The following is a 14,121-nucleotide window of genomic DNA, read 5'->3' as shown; positions in this document are numbered from 1 at the left end:
TGTGGTAGCTCAGATTGAATAGAATTGTTTTTTCGTTATGTCGAGTCCCATACACGTGCAATGCTCGTGAGTGCACCACTCACCTACGTACGCAAATACTCCTACACTCATCGGAGAGTGGACATGCCTATTTTCCATAATAGCGAATTATACCGGCAAGTGAGTCTGATGTCTGAACTCTGCCCTTTTGCGCAATTAGACTTGGAATAAAAGCGTAACACGAAGCTCAGGTTTTAATTCGGTGTTTACATTACTGGATAAAGCGCGCATTTGAAAGTTCAAAACTTCGTAACGGTTCTTTTTGAGCGATCTATTGCCAAAAAAAAAAAACCGGTTGCTTTAAATTGGTCTGCTAGAGATTCGAGTTGGAAGTGAGAAAGTGAAAACTCATTGATTTTCATTGAGTTGTTGCCACGCTAACAGACAATGCAGGAAGCGTATGTGAATATCAATAACATACCCACGCACATCATAACGTGGGGAAAGTGGATTGAGGAGTCATTAAATGACGTCCAGGAGATTATTGTTTGCATAACGGGCAATCCTGGACTGCCTGGTTTCTACACAGAGTTCGGTGGTGCACTGCAGAAGGAGCTGGGCTCCGATGGACACAATTTGCCAGTCTGGGTGATAGGTGAGACGGCCGGGTGTGCATTATCTGCAAATGCACTTGCTTAAGATAACTTATTGACATACTGATCGACATGTAGGTCACGCTGGACATGATGATCCGCCAGAGGCGAGCATTCGTGAGGTTCCTCAACTTAGTGGCAATGCCGAGCTCTTCAATCTCAAAGGTCAAATCGATCACAAGATAGACTTTATAAAGAAGTATGTGCCTCAGCATGTGAAAATTCATCTGATTGGACATTCGATTGGCGCCTGGATGATATTGCAGCTGCTCAAGGAACCAGAGATACGGGATCGCATAAAAAAGTGTTACATGCTATTCCCTACAATAGAACGCATGATGGAATCCCCCAATGGCTGGGTATTCACCAAAGTGGCTATGCCCCTATATTCGGTCTTTGGTTACGTTTTCTTCAACGCTTTCAATTGGCTTCCCGCTTGGATACGCATCTTTTTGATCCAAATCTACTTTTGGATCTTTGCTATACCCAATCATTTCCTTGGAACTGCATTAAAATACACCAAGCCGTCAGTGGCAGAGAAAGTGGTATTCCTGGCCGACGACGAAATGGCTCGGGTCAGTGTCCTGCAACGGGATATAATCGAAGAGAATATGCATCTACTAAAGTTCTATTATGGAACCACCGACGGCTGGGTGCCGGTCGACTATTACATTCAACTCAAATCAGCCTTTCCTCAAGTGGACGCACAGCTGGACAACAAGAATATCGCCCATGCATTCGTTCTACGACATTCCAAACCCATGGCATCCATTGTCAGCAATATGATCAAACAGAATGTGAAATAGAGCTCACTTCTAGGTGGGATCACCTAGCCAATTGTTGCCTAATCTTAATATTATATGCGAATATCGGTAGTCTAACTTTCTTTTGTGTAGTGGTAATAGGTACAGCATGATATATAAAGCAATATCCATGACACAATAAAGACAAGGTTTTATACGAGTATAGGAGAGATCCTGTTTAGTTGTAACACAATCTTTATTTTGCTTCCTAGTTACACTCAAGTATGATTAGTATAAGAGGTTTGATGATTTACTCAATGTCGAGGTGAAATTGCATGTGTATTTTACAATCAATTTTTGTCCGGTGATCCGGAATGCGATCGGGAGCGGCTGCGCGATGGCGATCGAGAACCGCTACCTTCACGAGAACGAGAGCGCGACTTTGACTTCGAATGGGAGTGAGAGCGAGAGCCCGAGCGTGAGCGAGAACGTGATTTCGATTGAGACTTGGATTTTGATCGACTGCCTGAGCGGGAACGTGAACGGTTTGCGGACTTTGAGCGTGAACGAGAGCCAGATTTTGAGTGTGAGCGCGAGCGTGATCTTGACCCCGACCCTGAACGAGAGCGTGAACGTGATCGGGAGCGTGACCGTGATTTATCCGATTCGTCGCCAGATTCAATGCGATTCTTGGCCCGCTTACGTTTTGCGACACCATCGCTCTCGCTGCCACTGCGACTCCTGCTGCGCTTCCGTCCGCGATCGCTGCCACTAGCGCTGCCGGAGCGGCTGCCACTACGACTGCGAGAGCCGCTCTTGCGGCTTCTACTGCGGCTGTGATCGCTACCGCTGCCACTGCCGCTGCCCGAGCGGCTGCCCGACTTGCTACGGTTGCGGTTTCTGCTCCTGCTGCGGCTACGGCTGCGCTTGCCGCCATCGCTTTCGGACTCGCTGGTCGATATTGTCTCCTTGGACACAATCTTGAGACGCTGTTTGGCGGACAGTTTCTCCTTGACATCCTTGGCGTTCTTCTGCTGCAGCTTCTTCTTCTTCGGTTTCTTCTCGCCACGGCCACCGCCACCACCAGCAGACTCCTCTTCGCTCTCACTCTCGTACTTCTCAGTTTTCCGTTTGCGTCCGCTGCCCTTCTTACGTTCAACCTTGCCCTTCTTCTTGTTCGGCCGTTCAGCGCCATCGCGTTGCAAATCTCCGCTATCCGTGCCCGAGATGTAATCATCCTTGCGCGGTCGTCCGCTGCCCTTCTTGCGCTCCTTTTCGGTAGGTGCGTCGGCAATGATGAGCAAATTCTTGGTCTTTTCCACGTACTCCTGTCGTTTGGCCAGCAGCTGTTCGCGGGACATCTTGGCCTCCTCTTCGCGTCGCTTGCGCTGCTCCAGCATTTTTTGCTTGAAGGCTTCCCGCTCTTCTTCTTGTCGACGACGCAGTGTGCGATCCTCTTCATCAATGCGACGCGCACGTCCCACGTGGTATTGCGCCTGAGACAGCAGATCCTGACATGTGTTGGCCTCCACGCCTGCAACCTCGATGTTGAAGCGTGTCTTGTCGCCATGCACGGACAAGTATTGGAAGTATCTAAGTGGGAATAGATATTATAATTATAAAGCACGCTTGAATTTAAAATTATTTACTTGTGCGCCAGTTCTAGTTCATGCACCGCTTGGAGCACCACCTCCAGCGTGGACTTCTCATCCTTGAGTATGGCCATGGCTAGTCGGGATAGCACTACAGCTATGTTGAACAGCAGCACAGTGTCCTGGGGAGCCACACGACGAGCCTTCAGCAGTACAGCCTTGGCCTCCACCAGCTTATTGGCACGCAGATAGGCGCGTGCGAGGTACTGCATCACCTCGACATTGTTGTGCTTGAAGAACTTCTTCATACAATTCTCGTACATCTGGATGGCGCTAATATATTGCTTCTGCTCGACGTAGATATGGGCAATGTTTAGCCACACATCACAGAAATCGGCGGTGGCTTCGCGCACCTGAGCAAAGATGTCGCGCGCTTCGATGACGCAGCCCTTGTGGGCAAGCACTGCGCCAATGCCATTGGTGGCCCAAATGTTGCGAGGATCCGTACGCAGTACCTATTCCAAAAGTTTCCACATTATAGTATAGATAACTTGACTTTTCACAACCTACTTTACCTGCTTGAATATAGCGAGCGCCTTTTCCTGATGCTTGCGCTCCTTCTCCTTGTCGCGACTTGGCTGATGCAGTGTCTGCAGCGAGAAATTTCCAAGGGCAATTAGAGAGTAGGCATCTGAAGCCGTTGCTGGATTCTTGAGTATGGTCTCGAAATTCTTTTGACCCAATGCGAATTGCATTTTCGCCAAATGCAAATTGCCGAGGAGCGACCGCGCATCTGGATTGTCATTATTGATATTCAGTGCATCTTTGAAGAAATCCGATGCGACGAAGATCAGGCCCTTATCACGCGCCATGCAGCCCAGCCGCAGATAGCAATCAATGTAGTTAGGATGCTCCTTGAGTATCTCCTTGTACAGCTTGTCGGCCACATCGAAACAGCTCATGGCCTCATTCAAGCGGGCCAGATTATACTTCATGGTCACCTGTATGGACTCGTAGTACTTGACGTCCTTCTCCATCTCGGAGCTGGCATGCTTTAGCGCCGACTCGAGCGTGTCCTTGGCCAATTTCAGATTGCCCAGACGATAGTGCAGTGAGGCGACATTATTCTGTATCTCCGCCGGGATCTCATACTTGGCCTTGTCACGCAAAATGCTCGAGGCAGTGCCGTAGGCATTAAGCGAGGCCTGCAAATCATTTTGCTCCAATATCTGCGCCAGCTCTATCCAGGCTTCAATGTCCTCCGGAAACTGTTCGGTCACCTTTTTCAGGTGTGTCTTGGCCATGTCACGCTTGGTTTGCGAATTGGAGTGCGCATACAGGGAGCCGAGAATTTTCATGGTCTCGTAGTTACCCGGCTGAATCTTCAGCACTTTCTCAAAACATTGCGCTGCCTGTAAATAGATTAATAGAAATTGGTATACGGATTTCGGAAGGATTACTTATGCTGGCATTTACGTTCTCTGTGTCCCCGCGATATATGTACATCTGACCGAGTCCGTAGTGTGGAAGCACAAAGTTAGCCGGCGCAATCTGCGTGGACTGATAATAGTATTGGAAGGCCTGGTCATAGTCGCTTTGGGCATGAAAGCTCCTGGCTAGCTGGTAACAGCTCTCGGCACGCATTGCTTCATTTTCGGTATTGTGGAAGGCGTGCAGAGCCAAATGATGAACCTTTTGGTAGTCCTTCTTGAAAAAGAAATGGTTGGCCAAATGATTCAACACCATCGGATTGGCATTGTCGATGGTGTACGCCTTAGAGAGCATTTGCACGCCCAGCTTATTGGACTCCGGCTCCAGTTGATTGAGCTTCAGCACAGCCAGGCCAATTAGAGCACCCACGCATTGCTGATCCAGTTGCAGGGCTCGCTCAAAGGCCAACTTGGCCTTTTCAGCATTGCCCATTTTCAGGAAGCAGTGCGCCATGCCGATCCGCACGTTAGCCGGACAGTTGGGATTCGTGCGCAGTGCCTTCTTGTAGAACGCCATAGCACCACGATAGTCCTTGCGATTGAATGCAATGCACGCCTTGCCCAGCAGCGATGGTATATTTGATGGCGATTGATTGAGCACGAAGTTGAATTGCGCGTCTGCTTGATCCATTTTGTCGCCCTCGAGCAGACAGAAATAGGCACGTCCCAGCAAATGGCTCTGGTCGTACATAATAATTTTGTCCGCATTCGTGTACAAGTTAGTGGCTTTCATGAAAAGCTCGCGCTTCTTATCTTTGGACTTCTCTCTATACGCCTCCTGTACATAATGGGCGGCCAACATGTCATAGGCGCGCATCTGGTCCGTTTTATAGTCACGGTAGTCCGTGGTGCCCTTATCACGAGCTGCTTCCAGCAGCATGATGAAGTCATCTGTCTTCTTCTGCTTGTAGTATGCCAACTGTGGAATAGGATATTTACATGGTGATTCCCCTTTGGGAGCCCAGTTATATAAATTAATATTGCTTACCGCCACATTGACCCAGACGTGCAAAGGAGCACGCTCCTGCAGCAAAATGCTAAACACTTCCGAGCATTCGGGGAGTTGATCCGGGTCCACTTCGATGACCTGCAAGCATTTTTTTTATGCAAACATTTTGACTTTTGTAGTACAACGTTTCAAACTCACCTCATCCGTGTCCTGCAAAGGAATTTCGATGCACGCGGACATGATTGCAGTAAGTATGGCTCGAGAGCCAAACAATTGATGACTTTATGGCGTTAAATTACACGAAAATCACAATTTCACTTTCTTAACGCGGTACGCTTGCTAAAAAAAAACATTGACGATTTTTCGATACTTCCAACAAAGCATCGAGAAACGTCCGATATTTGACATGCAAGAGTATCGAATCGTTTGAGTCGTATATCGAGTGTGCCGTCGATTGATTTGAGCTGGCATTGTTTATGGACAAAATTATGTAGTAAAATTAAAAAAATTTCATTAAAATTTAAATCGATAATGTATTAGGCTATCGGTAAAAATGCAGAGTGCCGTTCGGCGATTGAGCGTGTGCCAATTGGCTGTCGGTGTGCGCGCATCAACAACAAGAGCAGCAGCCACTAAAAATTTCCAGCTACAAAAAGTGTACAAACAAACTCAAACAGATGTTCTGTGCCAATTACGTAAGAGCTGTAGTCGTTCAGCACTATTGGCGCAAAAATCTATACCGGAGTTGATTGGCGTAAATCAGCTGTGCAGGCACACACACACGCACACACTCTCGCAGCGAGGCATAAGCAAAGGCAAAGCGTGTGCAGCGCAATATTCTAGGTACTCGGCCAGCACAATCATGAATTCGTATTGCAAAGAACTGGACCTGATGGACTATGATATCATCGGGTTCGATCTGGACGGCACGCTGTTGCGCTACAATCTCCAGGAGATGACGCCGCTCATCTATAATGTGCTCAAGAAGTACCTGGTGGAAGTGAAAGGCTATTCGCCAGCGCTGTTGTCCAAGGACTTGGATATGGATTTCTTTCAGAAAGGACTGATGCTGGATGGAGTTAGGGGTAATGTGCTGAAGCTGAGCAATGAGGCCACCATTCTACGTGCCTCGCACGGCACACGTCTGCTGAGTGACGAGGAGATCGAGAATATCTACGGCGCTGAGCGACGCTGGGATATGGCTACGGCCTTTTACAATAATCCGCTGTCCACATGGAATGGTCCAGCGTCGGAGCAAATGCGCACGCTCCTTGATTACTTTGACATGCCCAGCGCCCTGGTCTTTGCTCAAGCCGTTGATGTGGTGGATGATGAGAGTGGACCAGCTGGCAAGCCCAAGGAATACAAAGTTTGGGGGGATCTCCTAGAAGCCCTTATGCATAACTACAGCCGGGATAACTTCAGCAATGATTCCAGTCTCTACTTCAAGGCCATGCGCGCTGAACCCCATCGCTATGTCCTGCCGAGCAGTGCCAAGCTGCTCGCCTGGCTGGAGCAGCTGAGAAACGCGGACAAGAAGCTCTTCCTATTGACCGGCTCGAATATAGACTTTGCCGATTTAACAGCCACACAAGCGCTGGGTCCCGATTGGCGAAACTACTTTGATTTTATAGTCACCTATGCCAAGAAGCCGGGCTTTTTTACCCAGAAGCGAGCCTATTTGAATGTGGATGACGTGGCAAAGCGCGAGCTGCCCAACACCGAGCTGAGTCCGATGGAATACCTTCAGCCTGGCAAAATCTACGCTCAAGGCAATTGGCACCAGTTGCACCAATCGATGGCCAAACTCCTGCACAAAGACGCAAGTAAAGCAAGGGCTCTATATTTCGGAGACAATATCATACAGGATATCTATACGCCGGTCAAGCATAGCGGCTTCGATACAGTGGCCATTGCGGAGGAGCTGTTCCTGATGGAGGCCAAGGACTACCCCTTCAAGGCAGTGCTGTACTCGAAGTTCTGGGGCCCGTACTTCAACAACGGCTGTACACCCACTCTGTGGTCTGGCTTCATAGCCAACTACGCTCAGATTTGCATCTCTTCGATGGATCAGATGGCGCAGACGGCACCAACTGAACGTCTGGTGTGTAACAATGTCAACGGCTTCTATCCGATGGTGCCCAAATCGCTCGAGTGCAGCAATCTGACGACCTCCTGGTACGGTGGTTGCGTCTGATAAGACAAGGCAAGACTCGAATAAGAATTATCTCTGAACCGGGCATTTACCAAGTGCATCCAAATTGAACTACTCGACGAAAGTCAAATAGGCATACAAATTATTCTCGAAAGCAAAATAAACATTCATTCGACTACCGAATTAATTAAGTACACAACATACTATATATTCCATAACTCAAGCAGGCCTTTAGAATAGCTAAGATTATTTGTATTTTATAGGGTATCCTATCTGTATATGTTCGTTGTTACCAATCGTATTTATAAGCAAGATTGACGAATGTACAAACAGCTTTAGCACGAGGAAAACTCATTAAACGGTTGTTATTCAAGCGCATACAATAAGTATGTAAATCTATAGATATATACATACATATAGCATATTTTATCTACACATTTCTAGTTGAAATATTTATAGATATAGGCATTATTGAATAGAAGAAATATATTACTAACAGATCCATAGCTAGCAATAAAATATATATACACGCTATATATGTGAATCATTTAACGATCTCAATACATTTATTTGTGACCAACCATAATACCGCAAAGAAGAAAATATAATATAACGAATACTCAATGGGAAACAATTATACAGCGAAGGCAGCAGTGGAATAAGCAATTAGGTAAAGAGCGTTGACTATGGACTATACAAATTAGATGATGCGCTCCACGGCCAGTGCAATGCCCATGCCGCCGCCAATGCACAGTGAGGCAATGCCACGTCGTCCGCCTGTCCGCTCCAGGGCATACAACAAGGTCACTAGAACGCGAGCGCCGGACGCACCAATTGGATGGCCCAGGGCAATGGCGCCGCCATGCACATTCACTTTTTTCTCATCCAACTTGAGGCACTTCAGCACGGCTAGAGCTTGCGCAGCAAAGGCCTCGTTAAGCTCATACAGATCCACGTCATCACGAGTCCAGCCAATTTTAGTTAGCTGCAAATGCAGAGATTAGCATAGGATGATAGACAATATGAATACTTCGTTTACCAATGATTCCACGGCAGTCACTGGACCCAGGCCCATGACATTGGGCTCAATACCACTCTGTGTCCAGCCTATAATTTTGGCAAGAGGTTTCAGACCGCGCTTGTTAACTTCTTCACCGGACATGAGCAGCACCGCTGCAGCTGAATCGTTGACACCCGATGCATTGCCAGCTGTGACGGTGCCGCCCTCCTTGAAGGCAGGTCGCAGCCGTTGCAAGCCCTCCAAAGTGCTGCCCGCTTTGATGTATTCATCTTTGCTGAATATTTGTGTGCCCTTGCGATCCTTGATCTCCACTGGCACAATCTCAGCATCAAAGTAGCCCAGCTTCTGGGCTTGCTCGGCGAGTTGCTGCGATTGCAAGGCTTGGGCATCCTGAGCCTCGCGGCTGATTTGGTACTTCTCTGCCAAGTTTTCGGCAGTGATGCCCATATGTATTTGATTCACGGCATCGGTGAGGCCATCGTGCACCATGGTGTCCAGCAACGTTGCAGGACCCATTTTGATGCCCTGACGGAGGTGCACTACATGTGGAGCACTGGACATGCTCTCCTGGCCGCCGGCAATAACAATCTTAGCGTCACCTGAACGTATAGCCTGATAGCCCAGCACCACAGTTCTAGGAAAGCAAATAATATAGTAAATATATTCAAAACCTGAATCAGCATACCCACTTTAAACCCGATCCGCACAGTATATTGATACCATAAGCGGGTACCTCAATAGGCAAACCGGCCTTCAGAGCGGCTTGGCGAGCGGGATTCTGGCCTTGGCCTGCGGTCAATGCCTGTAGAGAAGTAGAAGAATTTACATAACAATTTGAATCTTATTTGTATGCGAACGGAACAAATTGTATTGCAAATTAGCAACAATGAGAGCTACTTGTGAAATACCTGGCCCATAATAACTTCGTTCACTTGCGGCGCCTCGACATGGGCACGCTTCAACACCTCCTTGATGACCACGCTGCCCAAATCTGAGGCCTTCAATTTAGAAAGTGTTCCATTGAAGCTGCCTAAAAAAATGCAAATAAGAGAAAGTTTCCCTAATTAAACATTACATCAAACTTGTATGAAACTGCGCATTTTACCAATAGGCGTACGCGCTGCGGACACGATATATACGTCAGACATCGTTAGCTAAACAGTTTATAAGTGTTTACACTATAAATGATAAATAAGCAACAAATATAGTGCCGGGCAGCAAACGAACGATGTCTACGTTGTAGGCGCGCTGAACCAAATGTGTCTCGCCTTGGCTGGCAGTCTGTTCACAATGGTATTCGCCGAAGAATCGCACTTTGAATCTATCGATACCCGATAATTACTTGTTATTTGTTTGAAATTTATAAATAACTTTGTTATTAATGACACTAACCAGTGGTGTTATTGAGCTCCTATCACTCTCTGGTTAGTGCTCCTATGTATATTGATAATATAACTTATTAGATAATTCAAATGACACTTTATAGTATAATACTTTAAGTAAGATTGTGAAGTATAATAATAAAGAAGACGTATTGTATGTATTTGCTAAATCTTCTTTTTCTGTTAGTGTGATAAGTTGTGTATTCATACTTATTAATGGAGTGCCTCTTTTTTTAAAGATAATAAAAACTATCGGTGCTGCCAGCTAAGATAAATGACATCGATAACAGTAACAGTTTCATTTGTTATGTGTCTAAATTTATCGATGGGTTTTTATATCGATACGGTATCTCAGTACACAGAAAATTATTTTATGCTGAAAAAACGCACAAAACGCGCATTGTAAACGCATTAAGAACAAACGCGCCCAGACCGCGACTCCTGGACAGGTTGGCAGCTATATAGCTTGTGCAGATTGCAGCCCAAGTCGTAGTTTTAAGGAGCCGACACAAAGTTACAGCGTCGACAGCAGCCAACAGCAACAGCCCCAGCCCTCGCCCAACACTAACAACTACAGCAGCAGCAACAACAACAACCACCACCCTAACCAAGACAACAACAACAACTAGAGCCGCACAATCACACAAAGCACCAGCAGCAGTAGCAAACGCAACAAATAATATGCAGGCGATTAAGTGTGTCGTCGTGGGTGATGGTGCTGTGGGTAAGACATGCCTGCTCATCAGCTATACGACAAATGCGTTTCCCGGCGAGTATATTCCCACCGTCTTTGACAACTATTCCGCCAATGTGATGGTTGACGCGAAGCCCATTAATTTGGGCTTGTGGGATACGGCCGGCCAGGAGGATTATGATCGCTTGCGGCCATTGTCGTATCCACAGACCGATGTCTTCCTCATTTGCTTCTCGCTGGTAAATCCAGCCTCGTTCGAGAACGTGCGAGCTAAATGGTATCCAGAGGTGCGTCATCATTGCCCCAGCACACCAATCATATTGGTGGGCACCAAGCTGGATTTGCGCGACGATAAGAATACAATTGAGAAGCTGCGTGACAAGAAGCTCGCGCCCATCACATACCCACAGGGTTTGGCCATGGCGAAGGAAATCGGAGCTGTTAAATATTTGGAATGTTCGGCACTGACGCAAAAGGGCCTGAAGACCGTCTTCGATGAGGCTATTAGATCGGTGCTCTGTCCCGTTCTGCAGCCCAAATCCAAGCGCAAATGCGCTCTGCTTTAATTTTAAGACGCACACACACACACCAATACACACACACATACACATAGAACACCCACGAAGCATTGTATTTGTATTTGTCGTCAAGTCTATTTAATAACGTAATATTATTAACTAATAACAATTGTGTAAAATAAGCAGCAGGAGCAGCAGTAGCAGCCAGCACGTTGATTATAGGAGAAGATGAAGGAGGAGAATGAGTCCAGTGATTGGAACTGGGATCTACGTCAACCTGCCTCTATTTTCTGCTTTGTTAAAAACCTTGCCCACACACACACATGCAAAATTTGGGGATAACCGAATTTTCTTACTAATTTTTGTTACTCGTCGTCCTTTTGTTTAAAATTTAAACTCTTCGTCATGTTTCGTTTAAGTGTGTTTGTTCCATGTTTTTGCTTTTTCTATTCAATTTGAACTAATTTCAAATATGTGCATTAATTTGAACTAAAAGTTAATTAAAAATTAATGTTGTAAAACCAAAAAAAAAAAAAAAAGAAAAAAAATGTAAAAGGAAAAATTGATTAAACAGAGAGCTGAGTGAATGTGAACACAGCATAAAGAGAATTCAAAGATAATGCAGCCAGTAAACGGTTCCGTTGCAATGACAGAAATATGGTTAGATGTTGTTTAATACCGTACGGAAACTAGGGAAAGTCAGAGATTAGGCAGAATTGCAGCTACAAACAAATACATATACATATAAAAAGGTAATTGAAATAAAGAACATAATTATTGTATGAGATGCATTTCCTAAGCGGAGCACGATTTCCAAGAGAACAATTTTTAAATTGCTAAAAAGTAAATAAATAAAAAAAAGGAACTACATACATATAAGATAATGTCCTTCGTATACTATGTACATGTACTGATTTAAAATACACAAAACACAAAAAAAAAAGAGAAAACAGGATAACTGAAACTTTGAATACTTTGTATTTTAAATATTCGAAAACGAAAGCAAATCTAATTACATACATATACATAAATGTGTCAATGGAAATCAAATAAAGCATACAGAAAAAAAAGATCTTGAGTAACCCTAATGCCAGATGTGACATATGCAAGTGTATATGCATATAAATAATTATGTCTATATATGTATGTATGTCTGTATACAGACATTCATTTCGAGCGACCTCAACAGGTCTCTTTTGGTTTTCAATTTCAACGTCGACGACAAAGTCGCTTATCACAGCGAAAAAAGATTGAAACATGAATTGAAAATCAAAAAAGAAAAGAAATAATGAAATCAGCGTCCAGCTATTGTTTTTGTCGGAATGTTCTCGCAGCTGGAAATTAATCGGGCACAGCGGCGCAACAACAAAAGCGTTTTATGTTTATGTTATACGAGGCGGACGCGTTCTACATGTGTGTGCCATGGCTAGAGTGAGTGTGTATCTGCATGTGTGCGTATGCGAGAGTGTGTGTGTATGTATCTGTGCTCATGACGTGTCCATAAACAGAGAAATTATGAATGTGCGACCCACGATGGACCAATCTCTTCCGCAGCAGCGCTGACGTGTGAGTTTCTGGGATGCATATCAATTAAGCTGGTAATCAAATCAATTTATGTATCAAATTCGGATTGTTATTTAAGTAAAGTCGAGTATAATGCACTTGTAAAGTTGTGTCTTAACTAGCTAACTATAAGTATTACAATTTATTTGGCATTCGAGTTGCGAGTTGTTCTTAGTGGCTATAGAGAGTGACTCAATCTTAGAATTCGTCATGGCGTGCCAGAGCCTCACCAAAGTCCGTGGCCTGGGAGCCGACGAATATATCGTACTTGTCCAGCACTTCCTCCTTGGTCAGTTTCTGGTCGTGGTCCGAATCGGACTCAAAGATCAAATGTTTGGCCTCTGTTTCGGCAGTATCATAATCATTGGGCACAATCCATTGACGTATTTCCAGTTCAGTTAGATAACCATCGCCGTCCGTGTCACGATGTATGGAAAACGACTCACGCTCGCTGAGTACCCATTCTGGCTCGGGCTCATTGGGTCCTGACGGGCGGTACATATCACCAATGTATTCATCTATGGAGATTTTGCCGTCATTGTCCTTATCCAGATCCTCGGTGGTCTCCTTTAGCACTACATCACGCATGGCAGGATGCTCCTCGGGATGCAAAAATGCTGTAAACTCTTCGCGTGTCAGCTTATCGTCCAGATCCTGATCGGCAACAGCCCAACGACGACGGTCCCGTGAGAGCATTTTTTTATAGGAGATGCCTGCCAGATTTATATATGTACATTGTTTTTAAAGTATTTTTATAAAATAGAAGTGCTTACCATTCTCCTCTCTTTCCAACTCGTCCTTGTCCAGCGAGTCCATAAATCCATAGACAGTCTTGCGGTATACCTCCCAGTCAATGGTTGACTCATTGTTTGGGTTGTGTTGACGCCACACGCGATCCACGTCCTCGTCAATGTAGCGACGCTGGGTGTATTGAATCCAGGCTTTAAGTTCGGCCAGATCGATGAAACCATCCTTATTTTCATCAATGCGATCCACAATCAAGCCAAGGCGTCGCTTGCTCTCCTCCGGTGTGAGTTCATCGAACTTTTTGGCTTCATCTGCGCCCAGAAAGGCTTCGTGGTCGAACTGCGTATTGTGCTCGCCGCCTTCGAAGTGCTTGCCATGCAGCGAGTCGTGCTCGAGCGGGTCGTGCGGTAGTTCGTCGGCAGCCGGTATGCTGGACGCGGCGACCAAGCTTATCGCAGCGGCAGCAACAAGTAGAAATGTTCCAGTTCTCATTTTACCCATTAGAGCGCCGTCTGTTCGCTTTGAGTATTCAAACAAAAGTAACTCAAGTTAGAATGAATTCGTCAAACGACGCCTAAGGTATCGATGTTAATTAGCGATAGTTTTCTTCGTCTGTTCTATTTATCGACTACGTA

General features: G+C 45.7%; 6 protein-coding genes across 6 annotated transcripts; 3 read left to right on the top strand and 3 right to left on the bottom strand.

Annotated features, from left to right (window-relative positions):
- On the top strand, nt 1–1,596 carry sturkopf (lipid droplet associated hydrolase sturkopf). Its single transcript, XM_018007617.2, has 2 exons — nt 1–634; nt 711–1,596. Exons 1-2 carry the CDS (start codon nt 427–429, stop codon nt 1,436–1,438), a joined length of 936 nt encoding a protein of 311 aa, XP_017863106.1. The 5' UTR covers nt 1–426; the 3' UTR covers nt 1,439–1,596.
- Nucleotides 1,597–1,612: 16 nt separating this feature from the next.
- Nucleotides 1,613–5,799, bottom strand: Ctr9 (RNA polymerase-associated protein Ctr9). Its single transcript, XM_018007604.2, has 6 exons — nt 5,605–5,799; nt 5,446–5,544; nt 4,444–5,376; nt 3,543–4,379; nt 3,025–3,482; nt 1,613–2,968 (listed from the first exon to the last, which is right to left on the bottom strand). Exons 1-6 carry the CDS (start codon nt 5,644–5,646, stop codon nt 1,726–1,728), a joined length of 3,612 nt encoding a protein of 1,203 aa, XP_017863093.1. The 5' UTR covers nt 5,647–5,799; the 3' UTR covers nt 1,613–1,725.
- Nucleotides 5,800–5,823: 24 nt separating this feature from the next.
- Nt5a (5' nucleotidase A) lies at nt 5,824–7,760 on the top strand. The gene has a single exon (XM_018007613.2). The coding sequence runs from the start codon at nt 5,960–5,962 to the stop codon at nt 7,601–7,603; it is 1,644 nt and encodes a 547-aa protein (XP_017863102.1). The 5' UTR covers nt 5,824–5,959; the 3' UTR covers nt 7,604–7,760.
- A 337-nt stretch (nt 7,761–8,097) lies between these two features.
- On the bottom strand, nt 8,098–9,880 carry Acat2 (Acetyl-CoA acetyltransferase 2). The gene is made up of 5 exons (XM_018007615.2): nt 9,688–9,880; nt 9,491–9,612; nt 9,272–9,384; nt 8,601–9,216; nt 8,098–8,546 (listed from the first exon to the last, which is right to left on the bottom strand). The coding sequence occupies exons 1-5, from the start codon at nt 9,728–9,730 to the stop codon at nt 8,262–8,264; spliced, it is 1,179 nt and encodes a 392-aa protein (XP_017863104.1). The 5' UTR covers nt 9,731–9,880; the 3' UTR covers nt 8,098–8,261.
- Nucleotides 9,881–10,263: 383 nt separating this feature from the next.
- Rac1 (ras-related protein Rac1) lies at nt 10,264–13,338 on the top strand. The gene has a single exon (XM_089468732.1). It carries the CDS (start codon nt 10,646–10,648, stop codon nt 11,222–11,224), a length of 579 nt encoding a protein of 192 aa, XP_089324858.1. The 5' UTR covers nt 10,264–10,645; the 3' UTR covers nt 11,225–13,338.
- Nucleotides 12,788–13,987, bottom strand: scf (Calumenin B scf). The gene is made up of 2 exons (XM_018007616.2): nt 13,513–13,987; nt 12,788–13,452 (listed from the first exon to the last, which is right to left on the bottom strand). The coding sequence occupies exons 1-2, from the start codon at nt 13,985–13,987 to the stop codon at nt 12,938–12,940; spliced, it is 990 nt and encodes a 329-aa protein (XP_017863105.1). The 3' UTR covers nt 12,788–12,937.
- Nucleotides 13,988–14,121: the final 134 nt, after the last annotated feature.

This window comes from Drosophila arizonae, chromosome 4 (genome assembly GCF_054131065.1).
Source record: "Drosophila arizonae isolate 15081-1271.41 chromosome 4, UAZ_ARI_1.0, whole genome shotgun sequence".
Lineage (NCBI taxonomy): Eukaryota > Metazoa > Arthropoda > Insecta > Diptera > Drosophilidae > Drosophila > Drosophila arizonae.
This window is presented reverse-complemented; position numbering and strand designations above follow the sequence as displayed.